Here is a 16,976-nt window from a genome sequence, read left to right on the forward strand (position 1 = left end):
CAGTTGAGCTGTTGTCCAGTTTTGGTGAACCCATGTGAATCGTAGCCTCGGTTTCAAGACTGATGCATTGTATGTTCAGAGGTGCTGTTCTGCATACCTTAGTTGCAACTAGTGGTCAGTCGAATTCCCGATGCATTCCTCCTCTGAACAAGAACCGCCACGCACTGGATATTTTCTGTTATTCAAACCTCACTCTGTAAACCCCAGCAGATCAGCAGAAATACTCCAAACATGCCGTCAGGCACCAAAAACTATGCCATGTTTAAAATAGAATAGAATAGAATAGAATACCTTTATTGTCACTATACAGTTGTACAATGAGATACTGAGCATCTCCTACTCAGTGCAAACATGCTGGGGGGGGGGTACAGTTCTGCAGCGCTATATACATATGGACAGTATTAACATAGGGAAAAAGATATATATATATATATAAAATGTACAAATATACAAGCCGGTTTTAAAAAAAAGTAATAAATAGTGTTGTGTATATACAGTTGGGTTATTGCACATAGAATTGGTATTGCACAGTGGTGGTTCATAGAGGAAGTGGGAAGAAAAAAATTGGGGGGGGGCCTGTGTTATCGGTGCATGTGTGAGTTCAGGGTGGTTATGGCTTTGGGGAAGAAACTGTTTTTGAGTCTGTGGGTTTTTGTGCCGATGCACCTGTAGCGCAGCAGGCTGAACATGTTGAAACCAGGGTGGGAGCTGTCCTTGATGATGTTTGCTGCTCTGCTGAGGCAGCGGGAGGAGTAAATGTCCATCAGGGAGGGGAGAGGGCAGCCGATGATCTTTTGTGCTGTCTTGACCACACTCTGAAGCCTCACTCTATCCGCCTTGGTGCAGCTGCCATACCATACCGTGATGCAGTAGGTTAGCAGGCTCTCAATGGACGAGCGGTAGATGCTCAGCAGCAGGTTGGAGTTCAGCTTGTACTTCCTGAGGACTCTCAGGAAGTGCAGCCGCTGTTGGGCCTTCTTGACGACCACTGAGATGTTGTCTGTCCAGGAGATGTCAGCAGAGATGAGGACACCAAGGAACCGGAAGGTGTGGACCCTCTCCACACACTCCCCGTTGATGTAAAGGGGGGCTAAGTCAGTGCTGTGTCTCCTGAAGTCAACAATGAGCTCTTTGGTTTTCTTAGTGTTCAGTGCCAGGTTGTTTTCTGAACACCATGCTGCCAGCTTCAGGACTACCTCTCTGTAGTCTGCCTCGTCTCCCTTTGAGATGAGTCCGACTACCGTGGTGTCATCAGCAAAGTTGATGATGAGAGTGTTGTTGTGGGTCGAACTGCAGTCGTGGGTGTAGAGAGAATACAGGAGGGGGCTCAGCACACAGCCCTGTGGGGAGCCGGTGCTGAGTGTGCGAGTGGAGGAGAGATGAGGGCCGAGTCTTACAGTCACTTAAATCACTTATTTCCCCCATTCTGATGCTCAGTTTGAACTTCAACACATTGCCTTGACTATGTCTACATGCCTAAATGAATTACTGCCATGTGATTGTCTGATTAGATATTCAAACATTAGGTCATTCTGATTAAGTTTGGATAAAACAATAACCTCACTCAAAAGTTTAAAAGCACCCCAAACTACCTTTCTGAATCAGCTGATTTTCACCTTCATAGCGACAGGATCGATGCATATAACAATCTGTGTTTAAACTAACTGTTTAATAAATGGATAATGGCATAACAATATGCAGTTCAAACAATGGACAGTGTTATTTTATGTCATGTTTCACTGATGTTTTGGCCAATTAAATCCAGCTTAGATTCAGCTGCAAACACAATTATGCTATCAGTCAGTCATATGTTTATAGGTCAGGGGTAGGCAACTCCAGGCCTCAAGTGCTGGTGTCCTGCTTGTTTTAGATATCACCCTGGGTCAACACACCTGAATCAGATGATTAGTTCATTATCAGGCCTCTGGAGAACTTCAAGACATGTTAAGGAGGTAATTTAGCCAGCTGTGTTGGATCAAGGACACATCTAAAACCTGCAGGACACCGGCCCATGAGGCCTGGAGTTGCCTACCTCTGTTATAGATTATGGTTTATGAACAAAGTCATGAATCCTAAAGCTGAGAAGACCACTGAGAAGATTTGTGGATGGAGTAAAGGAGGACATGCAGTGGGCTGGTGTGAAAGAGGAGGACGCTAAGGATAGAGACATGGTGAGGCTGAGGCAGGTGATTTGAAGTGCCCACACCTAAAAGAAGAAGTCAAAACAAGAAGAAGAAGTTGTGCTTCATGCAAAAATCTGTGTACATTTTACAATCCCTGTGGTTCCACTTAGGTCTCTATGAACTCTTGTTAGAAATATCTGACTTCTCTAACCTCATGACTTTTATTTATTTTGTCACAGACAGGTAGATTACACTGGAGCTTTATGCAGGGCTGAAAACATCTACGTTAAAGCTTTCACAGTAATATAAAACTGTAAACTTGTAAAAGCCAGATGAGGGCATGCAAATGTATAAGGATATGCTTTTATCTGTGTTTTTACTGGTAAAAACTAATAAGAGGGCCATGAGTTAAGAGCTATAGCTATTGCTATAGAAAAACTATAACAGCTTTGGAGGTGGGTGCATTCCCAGTGTAAAAAGATTACTGCAGTCTAAGTCTACCAGCCCTCAGAAAGCGACACAGTCACATGTCACTTTCAAATCCAGGTTCACTTCCTGCTGTTTTCTGAAACTCAAAGTAAAACAAAAAACTGCTGGACATAAAAAGGGATGTAACCCTGGACCACACGCAGCACACAACTGTACTCAAATCCTCTGAAAATCACAGCTTAAACATGAAAACCAGACTGAACGCCCAAATCCTTTTTCCCTCAACAAACAACAACACCTCCGCCAAGTTTTTCCACCACATGCAGCTACGCTCCATGTTTTCATCTCCTCCATAATCACATGCTCTGTGTGTGACCTGTCATCATGGGATTAATATCTTCCCGTCTCCGTTGTTGCTCACTGCGTTTAAATGTAAGCAGACAGCAGAGCTGACTTAAGCAACATTACGTGAGGATGTGTGACTTACAGTCATAGATCAGAGTGGGGAAAAATATAACACACTCGTCTGCCGGTCACGTCATCACACGTTTAACTGTGGTGAATCTTCCGCCTGCTAGGAGAAACTCACTGTGCCTGAAATCCTGGCGTCAGCACACACACACACACACACACACACACACACACACACACACAGGCCGAATACAATAACAAAGAGGAAGTGGTTGGTTTTATAGCTGTAACACCATTTTTTTAAATAGTTCTCCTGTTGGATTGAATTTAAAGAACCCAAACTCACTGAAAACATTCCGATGAGCTTTTGAATAATTTTATTTTATAGGGCTGCTTTTTATACAGGATTTTACTGAATTCTACTTTTACTTTAAACTGCATTTTTTAGGGTTTTACTTAGTGAGCTCCTTTACTTGCTGAAATTCTACTTTCCATCTCACGTATATTATCAAAGCTGCTTTTTTACATGTTCTTTTTAATGCTGTAACGCACCAACTTTTGAGACAAATAAAATAATCTTGTGCTTGTCATCTTTTTGTGAGCGATTGATTCAGTAAGAATTACAGTACAATATTTCAAACACCATGAAAACATTTCATTGATCTGTTCTGTGTAAGCCTGTTTTTTATGAATATAGTTTGATTCTTCTGTACGTTTTAATGTGTTTATTTACAGTTGTATACAGTCTATAGAAGGACTGTGTTTAAAAGATGGATGTAGCTTCTAGATCTGGGAAAGCTGTGTCTACACTGGACGCAAGTCGCTGATTCTGCATCACTTTGAAGCTCGTCTCTCACAGCTCGTCACTTGTGGGCATTCCAGGCTCCTGTTGCCGAGGTAATCCATTAGCATTTACGATCAGGTCATACGGTGAATATGGTCAATCAACAGTATTCTTTACCCTCATTGGTAGTCACTTCAGTCACTCGTGTCTCGCCACTTCACATCGTCAGCAGTTGCTTGAAGTTGCCAGATATCGTCTACTTTTTATGGTCTCTGGTTTCCATGTCACTGTGAAATTGTGACACTGGTTAAAATACGGATGTAGTTTCCAGGTTAGAAAAATAAAGCTGCCTAAAAAAGTGCTGCATTCTATCTGAAGGCCACCACTTTTGTTGCCATTTTAGACTAAAATGGCAACAAAAGAAATGCTCATCTCAAGGTTTCAAAATGGGTTTCAAGCTACACTCAACAAATATATATGTCCAAAATTCTTACTTTAAATTTGCAAATATTTCCATGTAATTCTGTTAAATAAGTACAATGTAAAATGTTACATTTAATGGAATCTGGTCAAATGAAATGTTCTGGGTTGGTATACAGCACAGGTGTTGAACTCCAGGCCTTGAGGGCCGGTGTCCTGCAGGTTTTAGATGTCCTTGATCCAACACAGCTGATTCAAATGGCTAAATCACCTCCTCAACGTGTCTTGCAGTTCTCCAGAAGCCTGGTAATGAACTAATCATTTGATTCAGGTGTGTTGACCCAGGGTGTTATCTAAAACCTGCAGGACACCGGCCCTCGAGGCCTGGAGTTCGACACCCCTGGTATACAGTCAGTCTTTGGCAAGCATATTTTCTGTAATAATTAAAAAAAACTTTGACTTTATATCATTCACTTACATTTTACTCTATAATATTGCCAAGAATTGGGGGTTTTTTTGTTTGTTTGTTTTTTGATTGCATGTCCATCTTTCGTACTGTCCGTGTTCCCAGGTCTGCACTGTCATACTTCAGGGTTTTATTGTTTCCTTTTTTCTGTTCCTCCTCGATTTTCTGTCTGTGACCCTGAAATCAAGCTCTGTCTGCAATGTTGAAAGTCGGCACGACTCCTGAAAGTCACCCCAGAGGAGGCAGCAGCAGGAGTTATATCGCAGAGGTGTATCCAGTGTTTTTATCAAAGAGACACTGCACACAGCTGCAATATACAAACCATGACATCCTTTAAATTATTTTCTATGTTGTTCCAATTATTTAACGTGATCCTACTTTGTGCCCTTCACTGTTCAATGATATAAAAAAAATGTAGCTAATGTTTTGCCACACTGTGCAAAGTTTACTTAAATATACAGCGTGGCACATACTGGCACATCTGAGGTCTAAAGTACAGCTCTGTTTGAGCTATAATAAATTTATACCATTTATGATGCACCTGTACCGCACCTTGTATTTAATTGTGAGTTGGTGTAGCTGTGGCCATGTTATGATGTTTGACCTTTGTAAACACCAGTTTTGAACAAACAGCAGGGGGGGGTGGAGCTTCTGTGCCCACAGCCAGATCTGTGTGCATGTGTTGACCATATTAGGAATATTGTCTTTTTTTACAACATACAAAACCAGGAGTAGAAACAACAATTTTTGTGCGTGCTGACCTATTTTTATTTTTAGAAACTTAAAAAATTAGGTTAGCACATGCACAAAAGTTGCAGTTTTATAAATATGTGACAGAAAAATAATATGTCCCTTTAATGAAGTAAGCATTGAGCATTTTTCACATAAAGGTTCATTTGGGGGAAATGGTGTAACTTAATATCATGAAAACAAACTCGTTTTGGCTCATGTCTGCATGGACTGAAATCTGAGCCTCTACATTTGGGTGCGTCAGTGTAAAAATGCTTTTGCACGTGATGTTTCCTCATGAATTTTGTGTGTTTTGTATCCCTCCTTTTGAAGCTCTCCGCTGTGGAATGTGGAGGCGAATCTCCACAACTTCACAAACTGAAGTTTGTCACTGACAGACATACCAGCTGGTCTTGGGAGCGTGATGCATTTGTGCAAACCAGTGCGTGAATGAAAGAAAGCACTGTCATCCAGAATAACTGTGTTAACTGACACATTCTTGAATTTTGTGCAAGGTTGGACTGGAAGCTGTTTACCGCTACACACTGAAAGAGCACATCCACATATACACCCGAGCCTCACACAGACTTCAAAATAAAACAGCAACACTTTGCACTTTGACCTGCTATTGAAGACTTGGTTCCCATTAGTGTCCTTAATGGAGCTCCTCTGTATGAATGTAAACAATAATGTTCTTTGTTACCCTGTAAGAGAGACAACACAGTTTTCTCATTGATTGTAATCTAACATTTCAGTCAGCAGTGTCATCGATTTCTCTAGGCTCTTGTTGTTTTTGCACTTCTAGATGTAAACATGCAACTGTTGCTCTGTTTTATAACTACTAGATAAGGCTTTTGTGAAATAATAAAGTTTTATGTATTATTATAAAACATTTTGTAGATTCCTCATTTAAGAATGGCCTGTTTTCTGCAGCTTGTTATAATCACTGTGAGATGATTTGAACTTTGTGACATAGCACCAGTAGGATAAGGTGAAGATCTGTACACTGTGGGCATAAAGGGATGGAGATTGTGTTTAAACGAGGCAGCTCAGTTGACTCTACGGGGTGCAAAGTCTGTGAAGAATAGACAAATGCAGGTAAACTCAGTAATACTCAGACCAGTCAATCTGGCACCAACAACCATCAAAGTCACTTTCATCTTGAACATGTCTACATGTCGAAATCTTTGAGCAGCTGACATATGATTGGATGATTAATAAACAATTATCTATCAGTTGAACACGAAGTAGGTGGCCCCTGAGTGTATATTAGATCACTGTTCACGTGCCAAACAAGTACTTTTATTCTTAAAACTTAATTAAATAGTTGAATTGCACTTGTAAAATGATTCTTGGTGTACAGGTTGAGCCATTTTTGTATTCCGGTTGGCAAAGAATGGAGGCCCAACCCCACAAGTGAACTGCATACTCTGTAATTTGAGTCAAAATGTAGTTTAAGTACTTTTGATTTAGATTATATTTGTTTTAAAGTTTGATTTATTAAGCACCAATACACGTCTGATCGTGTTATATAACAGAGTAAGAACTACAGCAGTTTTATAAATGCAGTGAAGTCATGAGAGTTCACAGAGTTAATTGTTTTGTGTATTAATTAGATTTAATTTTTCATATTTATCAGTTTGGTTTCAATTAGTTTATAAATACAGCACTTTTCATGTATTTGACTTCTCTATAAAACGAATATCATATTGTAATTATTGTTCCAACTTAGTTCTGTGTTATATGTCAGTTCCAGTCTAAGAGGATCAAAATCTCCTATGAGGTGCGCCACAGGATCCTAGTCAGAATCACTTTATCATTCTTCTGGACGAGTTCAGACAAAAGTGCCGCATAAAATCGACTCTGTCAGTAAGATGGACGTCAGGGAAGAACTCGAACAAGTAGTAGAAAGTATGGAGTCAGAAGGGCAAGCACCCAAGCCTCCACCCCCTCCTCCTGCTTTGCCGGCTGGACTAGTGATGGTTACTCCCATCAACATGGTGCCAGCTCACCTGAACAGTCGGCCAGGGACTGATATCCAGAAACAGGTGAGACACCCAGAGGTAGTGACAGAGTCATTAGAGTTGTATTGATAAAGGTGCTTAAAAGTGTTGGATGCTTCAGGCCAAATGAAAGAAGAACAGTTTTGTCTGAATGTAAAATCAATCTGCTGTCACCTTCCTTGTATTTTACCTTTGTGTAACTGTGCTGTGAAGCTTTGCTGATCAGTAAACTTAATCACTGTCAGTAAATCATAATTCAAAAGAATAACTCAGGAGAACAAAGTCAAGCTATGTATGAATGTAGTTTTGTGCACGTTCTCCTACCACTGATCACTTCCTCCACCTAGTGGATAAATGATAGTATTGCAGCTTGTCTCATCACTACTTCACGTGTAAAATCCTCAAGATTCCCGACAACATGGTTCAGTACCTGCATCCGTATGTAAAACACACTAACACACAAATGAACACAGCTGCTGAACATCTGCATCTTCATAAACTCTTTCTGTTATCTCACATCTGTCTCTTTGCATCTGTGTAGATGTGAGAGAAGATTTCTGAGAATAGCAGCGTTTTTTCATGTGATATGTGATAAAATTGAGACAAAAATGCGTTTAAAAAGGAAGACTTATTGTGTTTTTGTTTGTGTTGCAGCATCGGCATCTAAACCTGAACAGGAAGTTCAGAAAACCAAGAAGCTTTCCATGAGGCCAGCTCAGATAAAGCCATCATGTTCTTATTGATTTGTGACAGAGCCGCATCAGCAGCCACAGACACAGCCAGGTGTTACTTACCTGCCTCACCTGCAGTCAGTGTGTGTGCAGCTGACAAACACGCAGACACTAAACAACACACATCTACACCTCCCTGCATCCACCTCCTCCTCTGCTGCACCCCTTCAACTCCAGACAGAGACCACCTTTATCAGAAACACTGGTGAAGACCTGCTGTCAGTGCTGGAACATCATGTGCCTTCATTAACCAACCTCTCTCTCTCCGTTCACAGAGGCTACATGCCAAACATTCACTCCCTGTGCCTTAGTTTTACACTGTGTCGCTCAATAAAGTTTGTGAGAACACCTTACTATTGCTTCCTGTATTTCAATCTGCTTTTGGGTCCACATACTGGCCTCCAGGCCCCTTAACAGGTGAACCTGAATCCTCCTTCAGTTGCATTGCAATAAGTCTAGGCTTCTGGTTCTTCCCATGATGCATCGAATGTTTCATCTTCACTAACCTTTTTCACTCACTATGTGATTATACACCACCCTGTATTTAATAATTAGTTATTATTAAACTCTGGCTATTATTAATCTCCCCAACCAGTCGAGGCAGATGGCCACCCCTCCCTGAGCCTGGTTCTGCCGTAGGGTTCTTCCTATTTAAAGGGAGTTTTTCCTTCCCACTGTCGCCAAAGGGCTTGTTCACAGAGGGGTTTTATGATTGTTGGGGTTTTCTCTCTATTATTGTTGGGTCTTCACCTTACGATATGAAGCACCTTGAAGCAAATGTTGTGGATCGGCCCAATATAAATCGTTATTATATTGGGCCAATCGGTGTGTTATTACTTTTTATTTTGGCCTCTTTATTTTTGTAATAAAAAAAACAAAACAAAAGAGGCTTCTGTTAATGAGAGGGTACAGAAGAACTAATTGTCATGTAGATTTTGTTTCATGAATGTTATACAACTTATTTTATTTATGCTGTTTCATTACACAATTTTTACTGATCCTATGAAGCGTTCCAATAAAAACATTTTTTCAAACACTTTAAATCTTGTTTACTTTTTTCTTTTCAAACATAATTATGATGTACCACACATGTGTCAGTGTCCACTAGGTGTCAGTGAAAAGCTAGATTAAAAACATTGTAGGGTCTGTGGGAACGTGCTCATATGATTTACTCATAGATATCATAAACTGGTTGTTTTGTATTCAAAAGATGCACAACTGATGTTTGTAGAGTGATTGATCACATGCTGGTTTTCAGGCAGTTGAACTGCAGCACCTGAAGGCTACCTTTGCTAGAAAAAAAATCTTTTTTATTTGAGTAAACTGTCTCAGGCAGTCAGACAGGTCTCACTATTAGGTGTAACTAAGCCCCACATGATTGCTATTTAACAACTGGTTAGTAATTCCTTGGTCAGTTCCTAGTGTTTTCCTAGTTTCAGATATCTTCCTTTAAAATCCAACAATTAAGCTATTCTGTAGTTTAGTTCTGCTCAAAGTGAAAAAGGGGCACATAGAACCAGGCTGAATGACAACATCACCTCAAATTTCTACAGGTGTGCAATCGAGAGCTTGCTGACGAGCTGCATTACAGTTTGGTACAGAAGCTGCCCTGCCAGCAGCCATAAATCACTACAGAGGGTGGTGAAGGCAGCAGAGCACATCACTGGCATGAGGCTTCCTGCCATTCAGGACATCTATCTTCAAAGGTGCCTCCGCAAAGCACACAGCATCATCAAGGACCACAACCAACCAGCACATCATCTGTTCTCCTTGCTACCATCTGGCAGACGTTACAGGAGTCTGTCTGCTCGGACTACAAGACTTAAAAACAGTTTTTACCATCAAGCCATACGACACCTCAACCACAACACTTAAAGACACACACCACACTCCACAGGACGCACTCAGAATCTATCCTACAGTTTCCGAAGTACATTGTACACTCTGCACTGGTCACTTAATTCTTATTAGTATTTAAACAAATAAAAACCTTACTACGTGCAATACTGTACTAACTGCCACTCAAAATTTTTGTACTGTTCAGTTTGTACTGCTGCTCACTCCTGCCACTGTATCTCATGTGCAATGTCCCATTGCCCCCCCACCCCACCCCAAATCCATGTCAACGGTCACATTCCTATGTAAGATTTGCTTTTTCTATTCACAAGTGTGTACATATATTTAGCCTGTTAACTTTTTCTTTTTACTATATTTTATAAACATTTTGCTCTTACTATTTTTTACTTACTATACTGCTGAGTGACTGTCTGCTGCTCGTCAAATACATTTCATTGCAATGTTGACCCTGTGCTAACTTGCATATGACAAATAAACTGAAACTGACATTAAAAAGTCCATAGGAGTGTTATGTAACAGATTAATTATTAATTTTTTAAAAAAAAAATATACACACTACAAATTGTCACGGTCCTGGGTCAGTGACCCAGTGTTTGAGTTTTGTATTATTATTGAACTTTGATTTTCATCATCATCATCTTTATTTATAAAGTACTTTAAAAAGTCAGTATTTATCATTTCTAGTCTTTTGGTTTCAGTGTTAGCGTTCTTAGTATTCTGGTTTTTGTCTCTGTCAAGTCCGCATCTATGTGTTATGTTTCCTGTTTTACTTTGTAAGTCTGTGCCTCATCTCAGTGGTCTAGTTTGGCTAGTGTTTCTCTCAGTCAGTGTCACGTCGTCCCCTGATGCTGTGTGTGTGTGTGTGTGTGTATGTCCCCTTCCTTCCTTCCTTCCTTCCTTCCTTCCTTCCTTCCTTCCTTCCTTCCTTCCAGTCTCTTGTCTCCAGGTTTTCTACTGTTTAGTATTAGTTGTTAGTTTTTGTTTGTTTTTGCAAGGTTATTGTTTATGGAGTTTTTTTCTGCAACAAAGTAGCCTTTTTGAGTTTATTCCTCCGTCTGAGTGTCCTACATTTTGGGTCCTACATCCTGCCTGCCACAGCCGTTTCATGACACAAATATAATGTTATAATTTTCATACAAATATATATATTATATAAAATATGTTTGAAAAAATATGTATATATGTATGTATATATATATAAAATATTGGGGGGGGGGAATCCCCGGAAAAGTCACGTGACCTCACCCGCCCTCCTCTGAGCCGAGCATCCCGGAGATAACGGCGGTGTGTATGCGCCTTTAAGACCCGTGTATCCCGCTGCCTTCTGCACTGAATCTCCGTCGCTGCTGCTCTTTGAGAGCGACAAGAACAAAAACACAAACACACTGAAAGCCACGGCTATGTCCGCCAGCTCCGCTTTTAACGATGAGAAGGGCGGCTCGTCCAGCGTGGGGGAGCCGGAGTACGGTCACGATCCGGCGAGCGGAGGGATTTTCTCCTCCGACTACAAAAGGTACGAGCTACCTGCCTCGGTGCTGCCTGCTACTGTTTCTGTTTGTCATATTGTGGGGAGGGCCAGCTTATGGTGGGGGAGGGGCAGCCTCCTGTCCGCTAACACGTACATAAAGTATGCTGTAACGTCAGTAGATAACGGACAGCATGTTGAACTTAGTTTGTTGCTACAGGCCCGTGATTGAAAGCAGCGCCTTCGTTTTCTAGTTCTGAGTCTCGGGCTGTGATTTGGCCGCTATAAGGCTGCGGTGTGCGGCTCGCTGCTGTTTGTTGTTCGCTCCTGTTATTACATTTCTTTGCTCACGTGTGTGAGGCTTTTAAGGTTACGCTGTTTATACGTCATGTTTGTGAAGTGAGATGCGAAAGGCCTGTCACAGGGGGGATACGAGGCCTGAGCTCCAAGGTTTCAGCACCACCCCTGCTGGACAGCGGCAGCAGCTCAGCCTGGTGGCGGCACACAGGCCCGGACCGGAAGGAAGTTCCACATTACAAGAGAGAGTACTAATACGTGAAAATAAAACATCATGAGGTCATCACAAACAAAGCAAAACCAGCTAAATAATCATCAGTCATCAGTCCTGACTGCAACTACATTGATTCGCATATTTCAGGAAAATTGAATCCTGAACAACTGTGAAAAATGTGTTTAAAAATGTTTTTTAATAACATAGGACATAATAACTGGTAATCTGGATAACTTTAACCTTTACTGGGGCACACAAACAGGGAAAGGGGTACACACAGCTGTACAGAGGCAGTCTGCAATTGCACATTAGACAATGAACTTGTTAATTAAGCCATTTTTAATTTAATGGTATACACCTGTTTCCTGGTCAGCATGCTCCAGCTCCTTCTACATGTTTATTTAATTTAAGGTTAGTGTTTAAAGTTACAGTGAGTAATTTTTTCAAATTTTTAATTGAAAAAAAAAAAAAAGAATGAATTCAAGATAGTTACTTATTGTCAGCAGATTAGAGGAGGGGTGGGGGAACTCCAGGCCTCATGGGCCGGTGTCCTGCAGGTTTTAGATGTGTTTTTGATCCAACAAAGCTGATTGCGGGGGTGGCTGTAGCTCAGGTGGTAGAGCAGGTCAGTTACTGATTGGAAGGTTGGTGGTGATGCCAAATATCCTAACCCCCAGTTGCTCTCCAATGCATCCATCGGAGCGGGAATGTGTGTGATTGTTAGCTAAACAGCACTAAAGTATAGAGGGTCATAGAAGAAAGTGCTTGTATGAATGGAGGTGATTGGGTGAATGTGGCATGTTGTATAGAGTGCTCTGAGTACTCCGGGAGAGTAGATAAGCGCTATATAAATGGCTAAATTACCTCCTCAGCTTTCTCTCTGATAAACACTCTCATGTCTTGTGACAGTTTGTTCACCAGTGTCCAAGTCCAACAACGTTAGATCCACTTTAAAGAAAGTTTCACTAATACCAGCTAACAACATCTTATAGAGGCTCATAGCTTAAAGCATTTAGTCATTTAACAATAGTTTTTTTCTTTCTTTGTTTTGTTTGTTTTCATTGAATCTACTGTTTAATTACAGACAAATCTCAGAAAGTTATTATTTACAAAAGCATTTTTTTCACTAGCATGCAAAGTCAAATTGTCATGTGTGAAAAATACCTGATGGGATGGGATTAAACGGTGCAATAGAAATGCACACCGTGCACTCCTACAGTTTTATTTTTGCTTTTTATGACTTTTCCCACCATGAAAGCCTGATGGGGTATTGTTCTCATTCTGCCAGGGCAGTGATGAGGCACTGTAGGAGTTTCAAATTGATAACATAGGTGTATCTGCTAAAAATCTCACATAAGTTTGCATCTCAGTGAACTTGTCCTCAAGGTTAGAGGTCAGAGGTCAAGCTTTCTGAGAATCTTGTGAATGCATTAACTCAAGAAAGAAGTCACCTAGGATTCTGAAATTAATACCTATGTGTATCTACTAGGAGGCTGAGGAGTACCACTGGCTGCTGAGAGTATTTGTCATTTTGGACATGATGAGCACAAAGGTGACACATTAGTGCAGTGGTTAGCACTGTTGTGTCACAGCAAAGACATCCTGGGCTCAAATTCACTGGCCAGCTGGGGCCTTCCTGTGTGGAGTTTGTATTTTATCCCTGTGCCTCTGTGGGTTCCCTCTGGCTTCCTCCCACAGGTCCAAGACATACATGTTAGCTTAGACTAGGTCTCTTGGATCCTAAATTGGATGTGAGTGTGAATGTCAGTGTGAATGAATGGGCTTTACTAATTTCACTGACGTATACCTCCTCTGTCCTTTTGCCTGTGAACTAGATATCAATCTCAGTATGCCATGCTAAAGGGTCTATCAATCTGTAAAATGCATCTGGAGGCGAGAAGAAAGAGGAAGCTTGCTGCAGGAGCTATAATCAAGGGTGGGCAAGCGTACCTGCACGAGTCGTGCAGGTACACGAGTCGTGACACCTAGCTGCAATGTACAAACCACTGCAAGAGGAAGACTCACTGAATAACTTGTTTTGAATGTTGTTTCCATTATTTAAGCTGATCAAACTGCTCTGTGTTTGATTAGAAAAGGTAAATCTTTCACATTGTGCCATGTGGGTCCTAAATAGAAAAAACTCCCATGTGCACTATTAAATCTGATAGCGTGAACGACAACAGTAGTCGGGTTTTAAATAAAACAATTCATGACGCAGTTGTGCCACGCATCAAACTCAGCAAGGCTTTTAAAATGAGGCTCCAAAGCAAAGGATGTCTCATTTATTAAATCCCTGTTACCTTGGTTTCTCTCTCCTCGTGTCTCTTCTCCTTCTCTTCTACTCACATCTTTGGTGAAAAGGGACAGAGACACAAGGAGAGGAACTGAGGATACAAGATACGATACAAGAAATGAGGATATTGTATCTGTGTTAACCCTGATTGGCGACTTGTTGCTTCAATGGAAAGGGCAGTAAGCATAAGAAGACTGTGTGGGTGAAGCAAGAACATCCCCCGCTCAGTTTCTAATGCCTTCAGTGTCACCATAATTCACCAGCAGAGGGAGCCGTGTGTTTATAGATGGCAGAATTTCAGGCTCTGAACTATGACCTTTGGATGTGGAGGAGGAGGTTTTGTCTCGAGTCTGTCTGGCAAACATTAGTCATTAGTGCAAAACTACTTGTGATTAAATTCCACCCTCATTACTGTTTTTTTCCAGTGTGGGCTGGACATTGTTGATATAGAGTTGTGTGTGTGTGCAGAAGTCAAAATTTGCTCAGTGAAGGTGGATTAACTGGTTTGTCTGCAAACATAATGGTGGAAGCACACTAACACGACCTTCACTGTTGTTGCCTTGGAGACGCGTTGGATGTGAAACGTTGCTTCGGTCCTCAGATCGTGTCAATCTTTTTGTATATTATCATCCAGAGAAAAGATCGGCTTTCTTCCGTTTAAAGGTGTACACTGTCCTTCAGCACTTAAGACAAATAAGTTATGACTTTGAAAGGACCAGTGACTGATGCAGGTGACTATTTGTTTGCAAGACTTAACGAAAAAAGCCTCGGTTTCTTTTTTTTATTATTATCGTAGGGCGGTGTTCTTAAGCAATAAAATCAAAAGTTAAGTGTTGGATGCCAGTTTAGCTCAGTTGGATGAGCAGGTGACCACATACTGCATGGCTAAGAGCCGCCGGCCTGGGTTCAAGTCTGACCTGTGGCCCTTTGCTGCGTGTCTTTCTCTGTCAGTCTTCACTGTATCTGTCTAATAAAGCCAGAACAAGTCAAGTCTTACAATTTCATATTTATGGGACCGTTGCCCTTCCTGACTGATGCATCCGCGGGATCACCTTTTTGGTTTTTACATTTCTGTCGGACAGCAAAAATCAACCCTGTGATATAGGTCACATAGGGAACTTGAACTGGACTGCATCTCACATGGACACAACTTCAGCTTCACTTTCTTCTTGTCATATACCAAACACGTCCTCGCCAACCGCTGTCTCTGACACGTCAGTGCCGCTGCTTCTCTGCAGCGCTGCCTGCTGTTTCCTCCATCATCCTGGCATTAATCTGAAGTCTCCAGTGGGATTTTTACTCATCATTTCCAGTTTCTACATCTCAACAGGGAGCATTGTGCAACATGAGATTCAAACTGTAATTGTGCTACTGATATTCTTCTGGTCACCAGGGTTGTCTCTGGTTTACTTGCCCCCCCCCCTCACAGTTTATTTTAAAGATTGTTTGAAATACACTTTAGCTTATCATAGAAGATATATTATCTTTTATCACCATGTTACATTTCTAGTTGTAGCATTAGTTGTTCTCAGCGAGTTTATATCCTGCTCTTCCTCGGCTTTGTGTTAATTCTTTCTTGTTTGGATGGCTAATAGGAGTGACCCTTTTTTTCTCTTTCTAAACTGAATGGTTTCTGTAATTTTTCAGGCCTGCTTCTATAACAAAGTAAATGGGTGTGCCTCTGAAGTTACTGAGATTGATCTGTTCCCATACACCTTACCAGGGCTAACCTTTGAAAACCACATATTCTAATAGTTGTCAAGTCATGTTTTCATTGATGTATACTGAGTGGAGGTCATCAAATGCCATCTTTATGGCAAAAAGAGTGAAACAGTTAAACTAAGATATGAACATGATATCTTCATAAAGCAAAAATACGTGTTTCCTAAAATGTGACGTTGTAAAACACAACCAGTTTGTGTTAATACTGCAATGCTCACCTTATATCCACAAAGTGTTGTCTTTAAAGTTTTTGTTCAAACTGAACAGTGTTAATATTATTGTTTGCATTTATTATACTATACTGTACTACTGGCTCTGAATGGGCTTCTGGGATTTGACTTGGCACAACTCTGGGTTGTTTGACAGAATTCTTTGTTTTCCATGTAAAGCAACTTGATTGTTGTGCATCAGAGCTAACGTTGTTACATTCCAAGAATTTCTTGGTTTGAATTTCTGGTTGACTGGAGCATTTCTGCGTGGAGTTTGCATGTTCTTCCAGTTCTTCCTTACGTAGTTTTCCTCACGGTTCATCCGTTTCGTCCCGCAGTCCAAAGAAATGCATGTTAAGGTAATCAGTGACTGGGATGGCTTCGCTCTTCCCCTTGTAATTAATTTGGATAAACAGCTATGAAAATGAATACATGCTTCTTTTTCCAGTTTGGATTTGTTAAAAAAAAACAGCTCATAAATTGACTGACTGTCAGGCAACACAAGTGCTATATCAGTGATAGCCAGTAGTGACCAGTGCTTCCTTGGATTTTAAGGCTTGACTACTGGCAGTAATCTTATATTTAGCATAGTAATGACATTGTTAATAATCTTTTCATCTAACTCGAACACAATGTAGCTACCAGCCTTATCTCCATTGTGGCCGCGCAGAGCATGAATATGAATCATCCAACTTTAGACTATACGAGAGTTTATTAATTTATGTCTTCATATATAATTTTGCTCTCATCCTCCTTCATTTAGAGGGTGTGATACCACTGCACTGCACCTAAAGACCAGACAGAGAAAAAAAGACAATCTAAG

The 16,976-nt window shown here is 40.9% G+C and overlaps 1 protein-coding gene and 1 long non-coding RNA gene across 6 annotated transcripts in view; both read left to right on the forward strand.

Moving 5' to 3' along the window:
- The first annotated feature begins 3,704 nt into the window (after positions 1-3,704).
- On the forward strand, positions 3,705-5,126 carry LOC112847551 (uncharacterized). The gene is made up of 2 exons (XR_003221145.1): positions 3,705-3,860; positions 4,822-5,126. It is a non-coding gene; the product is annotated as an uncharacterized LOC112847551 (long non-coding RNA).
- A 6,087-nt stretch (positions 5,127-11,213) lies between these two features.
- The window catches only part of ap3b2 (adaptor related protein complex 3 subunit beta 2), a 74,350-nt gene continuing 68,587 nt past the window's right edge, over positions 11,214-16,976 (forward strand). For 3 of the 5 annotated variants that reach the window (XM_005453086.4, XM_019361828.2, XM_019361829.2), the window contains exon 1: positions 11,214-11,466. In XM_005453086.4, coding sequence (XP_005453143.1) covers positions 11,354-11,466 — 113 coding nt within the window. In that variant the 5' untranslated portion in view covers positions 11,214-11,353. The remainder of the gene's footprint in view (positions 11,467-16,976) is intronic. The other 2 variants (XM_003447557.5, XM_013272800.3) reach the window with 1 other exon arrangement.

Source organism: Oreochromis niloticus, linkage group LG7 (assembly GCF_001858045.2).
Source record: "Oreochromis niloticus isolate F11D_XX linkage group LG7, O_niloticus_UMD_NMBU, whole genome shotgun sequence".
Classification (NCBI taxonomy): domain Eukaryota; kingdom Metazoa; phylum Chordata; class Actinopteri; order Cichliformes; family Cichlidae; genus Oreochromis; species Oreochromis niloticus.